Raw genomic sequence first — 19,013 nt, 5'->3', positions numbered from 1 at the left:
CAAAGAAAATGATCTCATTAAATTTCCATTATTTCCTTTAAAACAGATTAAATACAAAATGTCTTCATCGTCTCATTTATCTAGTTATAAAGTCACTTCATGGCTAAACTTTAAATAAATCTACAAGGTTTAAGTCTTGACCCTGTAACTTATTACCGCATGATACCTTATAAATGCATGATTGTATCTTTAAGGAACATTTAACTGATGAAAAACAGTTAATAAACAATAAAACTAATACGAAGTAAATTCGATCTGTAGTCTGTACCTAATCATCTTTTCCAGAAACCAAACACTATTTGACTCACTGCTACAACTAGATAAAACAAAGCAACATATCTAAAAGAACACGATAGAGCACTTTTTGATAGGCATGTTATCATAGGCATATTTGTTCATAACTTATATTTGATAAAAATACGTCTCATCTAGTTATCGGATGGGTGAAGGTCGATCTTAATTCGGATCTTAAGACTATAGCAATACAGGTTGAAATCAAACATTTTCAATTAATCCTCAAACCAGTACCATCAGTTATATCGTTGGTTGTATCCTACAAACTCGTGCTTACTAAATAGGACACAGATCGTTAAATCTTTATACCGGTATTTACAATTTACGACGTTTATTCCGCGGATACGGCTACCATATTGTCTGAAATCTATTTCCAATCGATTTATTCCAATGCATTCCATATTGTAGAAAGGGGATTCACTTGGCCCTTTACAACTTTCACTTTAACTAGAAAGTTATTCGTCCAATTGTTACATTGTTGTGTGCCAATATGATATTCGTTGTTATTATTATAATTTGTAGTCGCTTTTACTATTGCACGCCTCATAAGCGAAGCGTTGAGGTGGGTACTACTGTCACTTCGCGCAAAACATCTGATTTTTCAAACTTAAAATGTCTTTATGTATCATACATTGCACTTGTAAAATAATACATACACACACATATTTTCAATTTTCCTTGGACAATATTTATGCTATCTCTTTCATTGGTTGTGACTTGTGACCTGTTGTGACATAACACGATGTGATGACATTATCTGAACTTGGGCGTTGTGAAATCGGCCATTCTGTGACTTCTCAAATACGCACTTATCGTGCAATAGCCGGATGCTTCGCAGCATATACCATTACTTTAATCAAATCAAACAAAAAAATATCATAAAGCTTACAATACCAATGCCAAAGAAAACAAGATGTAAGCAAGACGTATTCTAATTAGTCTGCATTAATTTGATAGTCTGATTCTTTATGTATGAACTATGAGCAAACTATAACTATTGAAATAGTTAAGCAAGTGTTAATCCTTATTACAGCATCATCAACCAGTACATCGCAAGTCGGTCACCAGGTTTTTTTACAAGCAATAAAAACAGGCACAGATGTTAAAAGCGACTACGTTAAACGATACTGCCGTAATACGATGTAAACAGTTGGGCCGGTTACATAAGGCAAATTGACCCGGATGACGCATTAGACTGGGTGTAGCGGACCGGCTTGACGACCAGGGGCATTACCATGTCTTATAGCAGTATTACTTCCAGTGTGAGAAAGTGATGGCGCTAAACCACCCATATAGCGCTGTCATTTTTCATTCTGGAAGTAATACTGCTTTAAACTCGGCTGCTGTACGGAGGCTGGCTTGACGTTACGTGGAATATTAAAATTTAAAATGACAAATTAATCGAAACTAATTGAGAATGATAAAGCTCGCATAAATTAACATATTTGAATGGAATGCGATTAAAACGCGTGCCTGAATTATTTAGTTAAGTGGAATTTTGTTGTAGTTTCGCTTATTCAAATGTCATTTTTGCGTACGTTTACATTGATCAACTCTATTGAATTGAAAATTCTAGCTAAAGTCAAATCAAAACATCAGTATCCACCAGAAAAACTGTAACGTGGTGGTCTATCTACATATTGTGTGATAGACCACCTCGCAGGTTTATCCAAAATTTCTTAAACCTTACACAATGTCTGTAGTATGATAAAATCTGTGAGAGGATCAAAGGTGCTCCTCGGCCCGGAAATTATAGTTACACGCTCCGCTTACGTCACTAATTACGACACGTGCCCCATTTCGAGTCCTTAGGTACTTCGGCCGATCCGTTCTGCTTGATCATTTTGAGCTCTCCATTTTGGGGTATTGTTTTGTTTGTATTGTGGTTCTTGTTAAGATGATTGAAAATTATTAATGAGTCCTTACGATTTCTTTGTTATTTTATGATGGATTTAGTTAATTTTCTTGCGCTTATTGTAATGCTGCTTCTTGTTATTTCATAGTATAGGTACCTATCTAATCTTTAAATATTTTAGAATACCTAAGACTAAATGATCTTCATATTATTGATTTTAATACTGTGTGCCAGGTCGTAAACCCTGAGAAAACGTATTATTTTAAGTAACGTTTTCAAACAATAACAGCATAGTTTCAATTTTAACCAAAGCACTTATAAGCTATGACTTCTGTTAGTAAATGCGTCCGTCCGAGCTGTTACATTTACAATTTACAGTTATAAACAAAATCGTTTATATTTGGAACTATGAATGAATCCAACCCACGCACAACCGAATCGCAAACGCTTCCTTATTAACAAGGCGCATATTTAGGTCCTCTGCTATTCCTTTTCTACGAAACTGGGAGCCAAGTATAAATTAGCAAGTCATTCGCATTTATCAATTTCACAAATTAGTGGCGTGAATGACAAACTTATTTGTGACGGGATTCTTAAAGGTGTAAATGCTGTGACACTTTTCAGTAAATCGGTACGATGTGCTAGACGCAGATAGGGATGGAGAAACTGATCCTGTAATGTCAGAGCGAGATGGTTGAAAATGGAACGATTTCGTTATGAAGCGCGTCAGGAGATTATAGGCCTTAGGGCGAGGAGTCGGTCCAGACACGGCGACGATGGACGCGCGGCAGACATTCCAGGGGCTGGAGTAAATATAAACATTCGCACATTCCGCTGGCACCAGACTGTGCGATGGAGAATAAAAAGAGCGGAACGCCGCTGATGTCTTTGAGATACGGTTAATTAATGCCAAACTATATATAAATCAAAAATGATTATGTTCATAGTTAAAGTCTCTATCTGTTTTACTTTGTTAGCATTTAATTTCAAAATAAAATATTTGACAGGACATATCTTTATCTCAAATACACCTTCTATGGGCTCTTAGAACGTAATTTCTTTTAATGTCTCCTGTATTCAATAGTCATAATACCATAAATGCGTCGCCTATTTCTCAATCATACTCCATCCTAGCCACATTTCCACGTTAGACAACGGGAAATTAATGCCAGTACAACATCTGTCAACCGTAAAAGCGACTAGGGAGCGATTCTTCCTCCACTAGACGATTGGCAAGGTCGCGGACGCCGCTCATTTGACCAAGGTCGCAGGTAACAAATTGCCAAATTGAGAGTGGTAATTGCATACCACGATCGCGAATTATACAAGGCTAAATATTTCGCATGTTGAAACTTAAAACCATTTGCTCGAGCGGAAGTGATTAAAATAGGATTAATGTAATCTAGGTATTGTGAAGCTGATGACTTCATCTCCTACTAAAGTCCAGCTGATTAACCAGTTGAATATATGTAAATGCAAAGATGTTTGTTTACACTATTTTATTTTAATTTAATACACTATGTATTAAACCACCTATTCAAAACATCAAGTAGCAAAAGGAAGGGCGCAAATTGTGACCTGTGAAAAGTGTGATATGGACCAAGAAAAATTAGTAGAACAGAAGACTATCTATAATAATAACCTCTATCCCATTTCCCAGGGCTTCAAACACGCCTTAATCACTATCACAGATACATTCCAAACAAAACACTAGAGCAATATCTTTGAAGAGGAGCTGAAGCTTCCGCCAAATGATTCGCCAGCAGCATCCTCATTAGGGCAAAGCGAACGCACACTCGCTGACTCGTTATAGCAATGTATGAAAAAATATGTTCAACTTGGATATTCTATCCTTCATATAATAGGATTTTTGAAATATAATTGTTTTTATTCATTTGTAGTTTTTTTTCGTAGTACCTTAGGTATAGATCTTACAGGATGTTCAATATTCAAGAACTATTTAAGTATTTCATCGTTTCTTTAACTAACATAGGTATCAATTTTGTTGTTCCCTTCAATTCCTCAGTGGCATCCCTATTGATATTTCCGAAACAGTTAATTACCAAAATAAATAAAAAAAAAATCACTAAGCATTATCACACAAAATAAACACATAAACACTTTAAAACAGACCAGCTAACATTACGTAACCAGCGAGATATTTACGACTGCACAATATTACCGATATTTATAAACAAACGAAGCATATACAAATCAATAATATTAACCAACCGAACTGATAAATACGAGTGTTTTAGACATAAATAACAACTTTATTATCTGTTGCACTTGACACAAATAATCCTTCTATACAATGTTTCTTATAAACAAAACTTAAATGCTACAGTGAAATTACTATTTTAGCCTCCTTTCAAGTTATACTTATACACAATCTTTGTATTATAAAAAAGTCAAGGTGTCCATTATTCACACATTACTTTGAATTTCCAATAATTTATTTCATAAATAGTAAAATAGTACCTATAGTGCATATATACCAAAGATAAAGAAAACGACAAACGTATTAAAATTAAGTACTACACCCGTACTTAAACATTCATAAAATACAAGAACCACGCCATCAAGACAGTCTTTGTTCAAAGCTTATCACATCAACTATCGCAGTTAACAACAGCCATAATACATTTTGTGGCGAAATTTGCATAAAAAGTGCTAACGCCAAGTGTGAACGACATTTGAAATACCTACTCGACTATCTAATTAGAAGTTTCACTACAAAATTTACGTTTAGTATTCGGAATGACATGAAAGGTAACTAAAAGTTAGGCCTTATCACGACCCAAGTCGAAATTTACCTAGAAATTAGTTCATATGTAATTTGTACATTTATTACCTTACTTAAATTATCATATACTTTGTGGTACGTTTCAGTATTGAAATGGCATTGAACATTCTAATATTTTTCCACCCAAAACTATTTCTTTAACTTTTTACATCTACCTCTGCCTTTAACAAACTACGGAGCCTTAACCTCTCCCCTTTGACCTTACGGATATGTAAAACATTTAAAAGCAAAAACATTACTCGCATAACGGTGCATTTTCATCAAACGAGCGAATGTTCATTCTTCACCCACTCTGACGAATTATTTTAATGTAAACAGGCGTAGAGCTTTCTTTCGTTGATCTAAGTGCGGTCGAAAAGATTCTAAACAACGTACATCGTACGTACGTACAATCGTTTACACTAAAAGATCACGAAATAATGGTCTTACTCTAGCTCTAGCTGATGTAAATGCACCGTAAAACAAAACCAAGTGGCCAAGACGTGTACGAAGGTAAAATGACGCCATCGTGTGCAAGTAACCATCCTTGCAAGTTTCGTTAAAAATAAACATGAACAATTGTACTTTTGGTACTTTTGCGAACGTTAATTCTTATGTATTTCGGAGTAAATTTTTGTTACGTAATGATTGCACCTACTGTGAGAGCTTTAAGACATGGACTTCTTTTAGACCTTTTGACAGGACTTAGGACAGAAGAAGATTAATTTCACAAGTTAAACGAAAAGAAGCTGCGCAAGATCATTCGATGAGGCCTTTTAATCTCAATGATTAAAGAGTTACATAATCCATTGCTCTATTTAAAAACCGGCCAAGTGCGAGTCGGGCTCGCGCACAAAGGGTTCCGTAGCAGCAAATATAATAAATTACAGTTAAATCAACCTATCTCAAAAACTATAAGAGATACTTTGATCAAACCAAAAATCGTTGAAAGAGTTAATTAGCATGCATCACCTCTATTTTTTTTAGAATTTTATACCCCGTAGTTATAAAAATAGAGGGGGGGGGACATACTTTTTACGACTTTGAGAGCTGATATCTCAAAAACCGTTCACTTTAAGAAAAATGTTTTTTAGAAAACTTTATATCATTTTAAAAGACCTTTCCATTGATACCCCACACGGGTATGTACATCGAAAAAAAAAATTTCATCCCTCAGTTACATGTATGGGGGGCCCCACCCCCAATTCTTTTTTTTACTATTTAGTGTCATATTTTTGTAGCGGTTCATACAACACATATTCCCATCAAATTTCATCACTGTAGTACTTATAGTTTCCGAGTAAATCGGCTGTGACAGACGGACAGACGGACAGACGGACAGACGGACATGACGAAACTATAAGGGTTCCGTTTTTGCCATTTTGGCTACGGAACCCTAAAAATCAAATACATTTGCATATTGTCCTTCCATGTCTTTCTTTTGAACCTGTTCATTTTGAACAAAATAAAAAATATCAATACAGATATCTTATAAACATAGTAAATGTCCAGTCACTGCAATAAATTGAAACGGGAGCTGCTGATTTTGGCTGAGAAAACTAATTTTCCACGGAGAACACGAAGATTGATTTATCGCCTGTAAAAGCGAATGTATACCAAATTTCACAAGCGCTTAACATCTTTTCCGAAATATAAAACGAGTAAGGAATTCTTGGAATATTTTGGAGTGGCACTAATTAGTAATATGATGCAAATTATATAAGACTATAAAGTATATATACTTAAAGCTTATTGGCTTAAATTTCGCATGTTGTAATCAACTACAAAGTAGATAGATATTATTTCATAGCATTTTTGTCATAGAATTCGAAAATTCAAAAAGAATTAAGTATATGTTTTAAGTCTAATATCTATGTGTCGCAAATGTTTATGTATAATGTCCTGATACCAATACACACAATAGTGTCTTCAAATTTTCTATACCAGAAAGTCCATAATCTTAAATCTAGTCAAACAATTAATATTTACGAATGTAGATTTTTACCTCAACAATAAATGCATCGAGACTTCACCTATGTTAATACAAAGATCACATTTCCAGAACAAAATCTTATAGATGCTAATAATAATTTGGTGAATATAATGTTTTGTTAGAATAAATTATATGTACTGCTTATGCTATCTCTGATGATGTAACATTAATCATTGTAATAACAAGCGAATTGATTAGATACTCATTAATTATTATGAAATGAGCAGCACTTGAATTTAATTAATTAAATTTTGTCATTCAAATTTAAGATCTAATACTGGTGAATAGGGTTGATAATGAATACAGGTATTATGGAATATGTAAATCATACTGTGAGTTTGCACAAAGAAATTAACAAATGGAGAGTCTATTAGAATTGATAATATCATAAGAGATACTTACGATAATCACATATAGTAAAAGTTAAACATGTTTATATCGACCTTGGCTTCATTCTGTATTAAAAGAAGGTTTTTTACAACTTCAAGATGAAGTTGTAATTCTTAGATAAGTTTTTAATAGTATAACCAGTAGGTACTTATTTATGTCTGTTTCTGTGTGTATAATTCCGATTAGAGGACATTTCTAAAAAACAGTTCCCGCAACTGAGATCGTTATCATCCAAGATTAAACCTAAAAATTAAGAAACCAGTTTTAAAAATTTGTGAAGCTCATTCTGAGTCACAAGTCACAATGCAAAACCGGTTCTTTTATAGACTAACCAAATAATCTAGATAAAACCTACAGTTATTTTTACACATTTATGACTAAAATTATATTACGCTGATGTCATTGATAATATAAATGTGGACATTATACATTCAAGGTGACCGATGGAGATGGTCACTTTTTGATTAAATGGAAACCAGTTTTATTTATAATTATTGTAAGTAAAAAACATTTTATGCGAATGTTTTTATTATGTGTAGGTTCTCTTGTTTGTTGAAGCCTTTTAATGGCATATATTATTATGCATATTTAATTTATAATCAGGTCTTGTTATGACATAAGAAGTTTAAACTTCTAGTTTGTTCCACAGTAAACAAATACATATAATTATTTTTGTTTGATTTTTTTTAATGCTTGCTCCACTATTTCCCAGTGTAATTACGTCTTTACTCTTTAGCTTTATAAAATACGTGATATCAAGAATACACTTTACTTTCATTTTCGTGTTTCATATTACTTAATTCGATCAAACAGGTGTATTTTGCAACACAACGAAGCTACAATCAAAAATTCATTCTATACCATTGTTATTAGGACAATATTCGTTTACCACCTCGATCATTAACATAGTAAATATTTAAGCATTATATTACAATTGGACGTCTCACCTGTTTGTATTGTGAAGAAAGAGAGGTGATATTTCTTAACTATGTCGCAATCAATTAATGACAACTCAATGTCGATACTTTATCAATATTATCACACACATTCCAGTAAATACACATGTATAGAATGTGTGTCATGCAGAAAACTTATATGTACATGTTACAGGTATTAAAGTAGAGTTATCTTTAGTTTATGTGCAGTACATTAATCCTAAACAAATAAAACAGAAGAAATAGACAACAATACCCTTCTCTAGGTATTGTTTAGTTGAATGTTAAGTATTTCTTAATCTACTACACATTATTAACATCATATCCTCAATAGAACTCACTTTTTATTCACTCCACTAAATCATTCGTCAATCCAATAAACGTTGACAAAACTTCGATGCAAGCTTACACAGTTGGCGACCACTCGGTCATTACCAAGGAAGCAGGATATCCAACCTAAATATAGACGGATGAACCCCCAATCTATAATTACAACGTCCATACCCTCTCAACCATAATAACATACAAAAATAACGCCCTATTAAAAGAACATGATAGGCAAAGCTCAACGAATAAAACGCTAACAGACCATCAAATAAATCAACTTTATATGAAAGTGAAACGTATCGTTAAAATAATAAACAGTTCCGTTAACCTTCAAAATTATGTCAATGTTAATCGGCTATAACGCTATTAAAAAAAAGTTATTATTTACATTTTAACGAATGTTATGAGGCAGCAGTTAATTTATTTTATTCTATAATATGCGACACTGCTAAACAAAACGCGCTGTTCCTTATCATTCCTAGAATCGTAGATCTGAGAACTCATATTCGCCTGAAAAATATAGTCCAGCGGCAAAGAGATAAAGGAAAATATGTATTAAGAATTTTATGGACATATTTTGCCACTGCTTTAATCCTTAGTTTTAGTGACCCTTTATCATTCTAAATAAAGATCGATGTCAAAAGGAAACTGACAGGGGTTGATCCATGTACACATATTCATAGTTCAGAGGCATTTATCATACACATAGATAATCTCATTTCACACCAAAGAAAATCAAACAATTCTAACAGCTTTTCTCAACATGTGCCATAATAAACTTAAATCCTATACGAGTATTGAACTTAACACAGAACCGTTCCATTGACCCCATAAAGTTGCAGAACATCCATAAATTCACATTTATAAAACCGGGGAAAAATAAACAAGTCGGAATACCACACAATCCTTTCTATTTCGGTGCGCAGACGCCGCTAATTAGTGCTTCCGCCGGCGCCTAAATTATGCTTCAACTTGAATACACGTGGATCCAAAATTTGTTACATCCATCTGAGTCAGATAAAAGCTTTGAGATAGCGATTTTGATAGATGTACAAAATTTGATAAATCTACATGAACTAGTAATAACTAATATAGCACGCGTCATACGTTAATTCAGTAATTCAAAACACAGTTTTTCTTTCTAATATTTCTTCGTATACAAAACGTTAAAAAAGTCATAAGAGGAGATCACATAAAATCGCTATTCACATGATAACAAAGATAGAACACACGTTCTTACAGAGTATAGCCGATAGATCCATAAAACTATAACACAAACACCTGACGTTAAACCTTTATCACTCAAAGAAGTAACAGTACAAAAACGTTTTAATTGCTAGTGGTCACTGGATGATTAACGACAACACGTAGGTAATAGATATACAAGTGCTAAAGACTGTCCATCACGGTAACTGTACTGGGGACAAAAAACTTACAGTTATTGACGCCGCGGCCGGATCTAGTCACGAATTCAATTGAGACGAGAAATACCCTCATCGAGAGAATACTATATCTAGTGGACGATGATCTTTGAAATTGATATAAAAAGCTAATAAATTGATAGGAATATATAGCTATGATGTTGGAATGACTTTAAGAATACTTTTAAATAAAGATGAGTAAGACGAACAAGTTATTAAAATAAAGATTCAAGGCGGTAAATGTGTACAAGCTGATCCCTTTGACATTGACCAATGGATATAACATTGTTAATTATTAAATCTTTATATGGCATAAGTGTGATGCGATGATTATAACCGTAACGAATGAATCATTGACGATTGTGAATACGCAAGTTGATAGATAGACCATATCAAATTTATCAGTATAATGTAAGCAAGAGTCACAAAGCATTTTGATCTACTATCTATTACACGACGTCTAGATGTTTATTCGTAAAAACATCATCTAAAATTTCACAGGCCATAGAAACAGAATGATCAATTACATACAATTGGAAACGAAAAAGCATTCTAAATCCAACCGTGACGGAATCGAAACATTGAAATCTTGGCGAGAGATGATCCTATACTTTCCTCTCGTGACTCATACATTCGCTTTTCGGGTGCGGCGCTCACGCGATGTTATTGTGTGACATAATAATATCGTGTGTTCCTCTCGTTGTAATACGCTTGGTGTGTTACCATATCACTCTTAATTTTAGTGTATTGTCGACAATTTGCGTTGACTGGTCCCTTCGAAAGTTACAGTGTTTCGTTAGTTTTGAGGTTAATTACCTAGCCTACACAATAGATTTAATTGCTGTTATTCGTTTCTACTCTTCTTTTCCGAAGACGTTTTGGTTAGTATAAATTGTATTCTGATAACTTAGGGCCGATTTTTCAATGCTTGGATAGAACTTATCCGTCCAATAAAGTATTACACGATAACATTAAAATGTCACGTAAACTGTCAAATACGGGCAATTGGAATACGTTTTTAAAATGGTAGTTTTATACATTATTCGACGAATAAGTTTTATCCAAGCATTGAAAAATCGGCCCTTAGAGAATTATTCCATGCATAATAAGTTGACAGATAATTGTAGATGATCCAGAAAGTTCGTTCACGTTTATTAATAGCAAAACGAATCAGGCATTCGTGCAAATTTCACACAAGCATGAAGCACCCTACCTTGAAAAACGAAATTTCACGCATATTTATATTGTATTACACACTACCATTTCTAACTTGAAAACTAAAAATACCTAACAGGAAAATAGCCTTATTTACTGACTATTTTCACTAACCAGAAACGACGATAGACTAACAAAAAATGAATATATGTAGTTGAATATAGAGCAGACATTAACGAACAGCATGTTAATATCTCGAAGCTATTGGCACGAATACTCGCAAGTCTATATAATATTATGTATGCTTATGTAATCTGTGAACAAAGAGGCCTTATCGCAATCTGCTTAATACCCATCCTTTGTTATCTTTGTAACTGCTAATTAAGCGCACAAATTGAAACTAAGTATGGACTATACCCATCATTATTCAAATGTATTTTTTTTGCGGTTTCTTTTATTGACTACTTGAACAAATAAAATGGTGTCGGAAAGACAATTTAAAATTTAGGGGTAATGTGAAATAATGTTCGCGGATTTTTATAGTGTAGGTAGTCTCATTCGTTCATATCTGGAAAAATAGAAAATTTTCCTAACCAACTTACAGAATTACCCATAGTGTATATACTTAACCTAAAATACCATTATATGTCCTTGAATAATATCCTTTCAGAATAAGCAAAACATCATTATAATTCGAATCCTCAACAACCAAATCGTCCAAACACCAATTTCACTTTTAATGACACAATCAAAAACAGGAAACATTCACGCGAAATTTACATAACTATCATAAATTGGTTAATAACAAGTTCGTACGCTTTATTGCTTCGGCGTAATTAATTTATCCGACCTTCGCAAGATACCAAACCGGTTGACCTAAACCGTCTGTTTTTATCGCAATGCAATTCGTCAATAGAATATAGGTAAACAAAAAATATTAAATGATTATAATCAGCGAAGAACCGTGACGCAGCTATTTCCTTGATAATCTCTTGTTTCGTGAATTTGCATTTTTATAAAAACAATACTGGAAAAAAATATGCAATTAATACAACGAATAATAGAGCACTATATAGTGATAATATTATATTATTGTTCATTTACAGATATAAAATATTCGCAAAAAAATATGTAAAAATTAGTACGAAAAAACAATGACTATTAAACCAAACAATGACTAACACCAGTTTACTATATGCAATGTTTACATTCATTATCAATATAAGATAAATCTATGCAGGGGCTATGACTGATATGCCACGTAACCTAGAACTAATGAGAGAGAGATTATAAATAGACACGCATTAAAACAATGGATGTAATACCGAGAAGTCTATGAAAAACTCATCACAATGCAAGGTGAAAGAAATCGGAATTCAGACTATTATCGTAACTGAGAGATTAATGTTTAAATTATAGCAGACACTTCGTGGAAAATGGTTATGAAAAAGCATTGAGCATATATTTCAAAACACTAAACAGAAATTTAATTTTAAGGATTTGTTCTGTATTTTGCTAATGTAGGGAAACTGACAAGAGATGGCACAGGATAGTCACATAGAGGCTCTTATTGTAGACCAAGAATGTTTTCCCTAATTATAGTATAGTAATAACAGCAGTAGTAGTAGAGAAACTTGTTGGATTTGCTCTCATCGGACATGCATAGTATAGGACATTCTAAATCTATTAAAATAAAGAGTCATTAGTTTCCTTACAAGCAATAAACCAGAAAACCTGCCTTATCCATTGAACAACACAACAAAAACAGCACACAATCTAGCGCATATTCCATCATTCCACATTCAATTCGCACCAGAGGCGTGACTGAAGAGACTCCAATATGCAAAACAGTGCATCAATCCCGTTCGTCTGTTTATAATTCCGATGTAACGTGTGGTCACGCGCCGTTTCTATACACTAGCGCTTCATACATAAATACAGTGAAAGAGAAACTAAGTTTCAATGGGATTATTGTAGCACGGCCTTATGTTGATAAATTAAAGGTTGCCCAAGAAGATTAACGATCGGACGTGTGCAGAGGTCAAAACCATGTCTGCTCACATAGCGAATACATGAAAAGGTTATGAAAGCGGAGGAAGTTTTAAAAACAAAAGCATTAATATTTTAGTCAAGAAAAAAAAATATCAACGATAAAGTAAAAAGAGGTACATACCACATTTATGTAAACAAAATAAAGCATATGCTATGCTATTACTCCAGTAGGTATACGTACCTAATATCCGTCAAAATAGAATATTATTGGCTATATACTCAACGATATGGCTCCTAAAATTGGCTTCAACTCTACCACTTTAAAATTCGTCTATAACTTTGTGAAAAGCCGTCGTTTGTACGGCAGTCTGTATTATAAATTCAATTGACTGCGCCCGAGTCGGCTACAAGCTATGAAAATTAACAACCGGTGCTCTGCCAAAACTACACAGGCTACGAACTTTATGAATTATTAAATAAATCTACAAGGAAATGGTTATAATTTTATTGTTAGTTCTCCAAGAAACTGGCCTACTGTTATTTTTGGCCACAATTCACGAAACCATTTTGTCTCGATAGAATCAAAGCAATCATTTGTTGTAAAAAAATTCTATCCTTAAAATAACATGTGGCCATTAAACGTTGTTTGTTTTGAAATACGTGTACCGACGAACAATCTAGAACTTAGCTACGATCCCCTTGAGAGGGAACACGATTGCCATTAATGTAGCAGATTAACTTTGAATTTGCATTTTAATACAATATTTTCTATGTGCATAATTTGAAGACGTACTTATATCGTTATTACTAGATTTCCGCCCGCGGCTAGGCCCGCGTTTTCAAAGGAAAACCCGCATAGTTCCCGTTCCCGTGGGATTTCCGGGATAAAACCTATCCTATGTGTTAATCCAAGTTACTCTCTATATGTGTGCTAAATTTCATTGTAATCGGTTCAGTAGTTTTTACGTGAAAATCCATACATCCATACATCCATACAAACTTTCGCCTTTATAATAGTATTAAGATAAGATAAGATAAGATTAAGATTAAGATAAGATAAGATTAAGATTTATTCAATGTTACCTAATTGCGCAATCAGACTTGTGTATCGAAGAAATGAAGAAAGTAAATAATATCACAAGCAGCAATTGAATTCAATGTCAATACCTACTCTACATTCCGATCAAGTCACTTGTAAAAATAAACATATTGTACGTTTAAATGCTGATGAAATCACGAACTTTAATTAAATACACAACAAAAATAAATATCCAATTAAGCAACACAATTTAAAACACCAGCAGGTTTCATATTGCTATGATTCTCGCGTTCGTTGCGCTCCACTTTTACACACCTTCATTTTACAAATAATAGGAATCGATTTATTTTCTGGAACGACAGAACCGAGGAGTGAATTCTCGGAAACTTCTAGCACAAAAATGTCCCAACATCAAAGCTTGTTCAGTTGACATTTGTCAAAAATTTTAAATTAGTCTTAACAACGCTATAGAGACCGGCACGCGGACTGCAACGTTGGACGAGTCACGTATGATATCAAAAAACTATACAAATATGTAAGAATTTAAGGCGACAAACATAAACAAGTTGCTACCCAATTTAAAATCGAGCCATGAGAACACGACTGAATCGGTCATTAAGAATTGTTTGTAAAACCAGTTTTTTGGCAACACAGAATTGCGATGCCGTCCACCCAATATAGAAAATGATTTCATGCGTTTTGTTCTTTGCACACTAAAATAATCAGCAGTGCAAAACAGCTCTACACAAAGTGTCGATAAGGCCAAAGTCAATAAGTATTAATGAGAAGTATTTGATAAATTAGGCGTCGTCAAGGCCATCAGTGATGTAACCATTAAGAGCGTCGATAATAATTTTCAACTATGCGAGTCATAATGGTGACAAAATTTTATTGCCTCGTATCCGACATACGGGCTCGACTCTAGTAACCTCTATAATTGAGCAAGATGACATCACGATAGCCGCAAACGCGATAGAGCGCATATTTTGTAATTTAAAAAAATAACCTACCTTTTTTAGCTTGCTTCTCACGCTCCTTTTCCTTTTCGCGCGCTTTCTTCTCGCGCTTTTCGCGCTCCTGCTTTTCCTTCTCCAATTTCTTCATCTCCTTTTTCATTTCCTTTTCACTTTTCTTCGACTTGGTGTCGTCGATCTTCTCGGATAGGATGAACGCACCCGTCTGGATCTTCGTGTCCACCTCCTCCTTCGGCCTCATCTTGAATCACGAGCACAACAAAACTCACGCAAGGACTTTAATAATAGACGGAATCCCGTGTCAAAACACTCGATATTATCGGGACGCCGTGAAAAATTCTCATTCGGCGCAAATCAACGGCGGACTGATAGTTTATCGTATAAGTGGAGCAGCCGGCCGCGATTGGCGGAACGATATCGCTGTAATCACTGACACCTTCGCTCGAGCGTGCGGTTCACACGTAGGCCGGTACGCCGTCACGCAACACCGACTGGGACGGAGCCTCGGCGAGTACTGAACGCCGAACTCCGCCGACCCTGCGCCGTCCCGCAAGCGCTGCGCGAGCGACGCGTGCGAGCGTCAAACTTCTATAAATAAAGCCGCACTTCCTACATTTTATGGAATCAGAAGACGATTTATGGCCATTGATCCCGAGCTTTTCGCATTGCTGTGACTAAGCCGTTTTTTCGACATGTTTAATTTTTTTTTCAATGTCAAGGTCAAGATATGATTGCAAGTTATTAGCGAATGCACAAGGTCAATTATAATGTACAAGGAAGTTATTTCAACTGAAAAAAAAAACAAAACACAAAAGTAATATTTGAACTATAGGTTCGAATAATACGCACACTTGCAGTTTTATTTGCGATTCAGTAACGAAAGCAATCCGGTAATGCAACGTTGAAACGAAACAAAAAGTTGTTTTGGAAAGTTGAGCGGCGGCTTCACACAAAACGAACGAAAAACACGCAGGACCAGGGCCTGGGAAGCGAAACCTTCGAGACGAGACGATTTATCGACTCATCATACAAAAAAATCACTTGGACAGTGAACAGTGAAAATTGTGAAAGAGTTAAGGCTCTGCAGACTGTGTGACTCTATAAGGGTGCTTTTCCACCAATAATGTGCGAGGATGTGTAGCGATGAATGTGTTTGTAAATAACCAATAGTATCGCTTCAAACGCTAAACGTTTCAAACTAAATGAAGCGATTTGATTGATTTTTGTTTTCATATTTTTACTAAATACCTCCAAACATTGGCCTTAATCACTTTACACTAATTGAACAATAATAACTTGGATTGAAGTCTCACAAATGATACTTTCATAGTAACATAATACAATTGTTATTACGGCATATTAAAGTAAAATGATCTTATAATAGCTCTACACGCTATGCTGTTTATTTTTTTATTTCATTGTTATTCATTGTAAATATAATTTAATATCCGAAGTAGGACTTACTTTATCTTGAATCTTCAACAAAGATTTTTCTCTTTTAATTAGTTTAAAGCTATAATCACACGCATATTTATTATGTCAATAAAGATTTTTATCTGACATCGCATCATATTTCAGGATCCTGCATCTTATTACAACGAAACCGCAACTTAAGTTCCAATTAATCACTCAAATGGTTATGTCAAAACTAACTCTACATACAACAATTAGTATAACTTTTTAGGATCCTGTATCATAGAACACTGTTAATTAATTGTTTTAGAATCCTCCATCTTAGTATACAGTATATCCAAACACCAATATTTGCATCAACCAATCTATCCTTATGTCAATACTCTATATACATTGACGATATCGTGTTTTTAGGATCCTCCATATTATTTTGTGTTGTGTTTTCAGGATCCTAAATTTTATTACATTCAAACTCACCAACATTCTCATCAATCACTATTTACATGTCAAAACTATGTATTCGTAGATGGCCAATGTCATCTTTTATGAATTCTACACCATACTGCACGTACATATTCTACTGTGTGTGCTGTATTTTCAAGATCCTAGAGCTTATTACATTCAAACTCACCTATCCATCAATCATTTGACTTCAAACTAGGTCTATTCACTGACAACAGTGACAAGTTTTTACACTTATCACCGCCGTGGTCTCGACACAAAAAAGTTTCCCAGAGGTCAGTCGAGCGTGGCGCGACGCTCTATTGCGGTCATGGTGTACTTTGCTCGGTCTAGGCTTATTGGCTTTTGGAAATACCGAGATGATGTTTAATGTTTATTTGTAAGTGGAAGACGTTTGGTTGATTTTTATTGGATGGATTGGATTGTCTAAATACCGAGATGGTATTATATTAGGTTGATTGTATACGTTTGGAATTGTTGATTGCTTGTTTTTACGGATTGTCTGTATCATAAAGATATTAAAAACTTGTTGGATGTCTTGTTGGCTTCGTATATCGAAATATTTCATACGGAACATATTTGCTGACCAATATGTTAAATGTATTCGCACAACTCAGAAAATAAAAGTTTAATTGCTCTATCAATTCAATGTTGGTACTTTAATTAATGAAAGGGAAAATATAGCACACTTGACTAATCTTGTTATTTTACATCATAGCAAGCATACAAACTTTGAAATATTTTTTAAACAAGATTAATTCTTTAACTGTTTTACATATTATGAATCAACATTAAATAAACTAAAAACTCATGCACTTAAGGGCTTGGTCTAGTAGTGCAAACAAATGCATCCTGTCATCCTATATGTAAATAATACAAATGTACTAAGGGAAAGTTGCTCCACTTAATTTTTAAAAATTAAATCATTCGTATGCATAATTTAATATTCGTAATAAGTACCAAACATGACAATTTGAAACAATTTTCGTGAAAATTACACCGGGTGATTTTTTTTTATCAGTACACAAAATTTGCGAATACTTTCTATTGATATCTTCAACTTCATGTTTATATAACTGATCAACTTTTACAAAGAAATTTGGACGAAATATAAAAAAAAATAAGCTTTCCATACAAAATGCATAACTCTATACATTTTTTTCGACCTAAGTTTCTTAGTGAAAGTTGTTCAGTTTAACTAATAAAATGGATAAACAAATTTTGTATATATAATAAAAAAAATGTAATGTTTGTGTTAAAAAATTATAAAATAGAAAAATACGCAAATGAAAACAAAAGATATTTATTTCTGACTAGCTTCCGCCCGCGACTCCGTCCGCGCGGATGTCGGTCTTCGCGTCTTCTACAGATTTATTATATTATGTATAATATATAGATTTATATTGATAAACCTAATAAATCTTTTGCTAGCATTCTGATGCTTTATCGGTTGCACTGGATTTATCTTGTTTTTTTTCGATCGCTTGAATGATATAGGATGGGTCCTTGATGGGCATCGAATGCTGAAGTCTCGAATCAATCAATTCTGACAGTAGGCAATTTATGTAAAATCTTGATAATGGTCCATCATTTTATTTTACCTAAACGTTACATAATTTTTTATATATTCTATTTTTAACGAATGATTCACTCCAGTCCAAACAGCAAATTTGTATTTCAAAAGTGTTATTTTTTGCATTGTATTTCAAATATTAATTTTTTATTTTTAACCGCATCTTCCGCATTCATGTCTTTTGCCGGAATTAGACATTTAACTTCTACTAGTCCCATTTTCCCTTTTTGATATGGGAGTGTATAAAGTAATTTTTTTAGATATTTCTCGTTATACTTTTAAAAAGTTATTATTGTCATTTTGCTCATTAGGTAAAGTAATTTCGATATCAGTTTTAAGTTTTTTGATACCTGCAATAATAACGTCATAATCGCCTGCACATACTTAACGATTACACCCTGTATA

At 33.8% G+C, this 19,013-nt stretch overlaps 1 protein-coding gene across 3 annotated transcripts in view; it reads right to left on the bottom strand.

The window, feature by feature from the left end:
* The window catches only part of Unc-115a (actin binding LIM protein Uncoordinated 115a), a 121,029-nt gene that overhangs the window by 75,687 nt on the left and 26,329 nt on the right, over positions 1-19,013 (bottom strand). The window contains exon 1 of one of the 3 annotated variants that reach the window (XM_089709761.1): positions 15,197-15,712. The exons of 1 other annotated variant lie outside the window; for it this stretch is intronic. In XM_089709761.1, the coding sequence (XP_089565887.1) occupies positions 15,197-15,401 (205 nt within the window). In that variant the 5' untranslated portion in view covers positions 15,402-15,712. Of the gene's footprint in view, positions 1-15,196; positions 15,713-19,013 lie in introns of those variants that run through there. One more of the 3 variants, XM_089709762.1, reaches the window with a different exon arrangement.

This window comes from Colias philodice, chromosome 23 (assembly GCF_061535455.1).
Source record: "Colias philodice isolate Cphi_HAF_F1 chromosome 23, ilColPhil1 Martin Lab GWU primary, whole genome shotgun sequence".
Taxonomy (NCBI): Eukaryota; Metazoa; Arthropoda; class Insecta; order Lepidoptera; family Pieridae; genus Colias; species Colias philodice.
The sequence above is the reverse complement of the archived record's forward strand: the minus strand, read 5'-3'. Positions and strand labels throughout refer to the sequence as shown.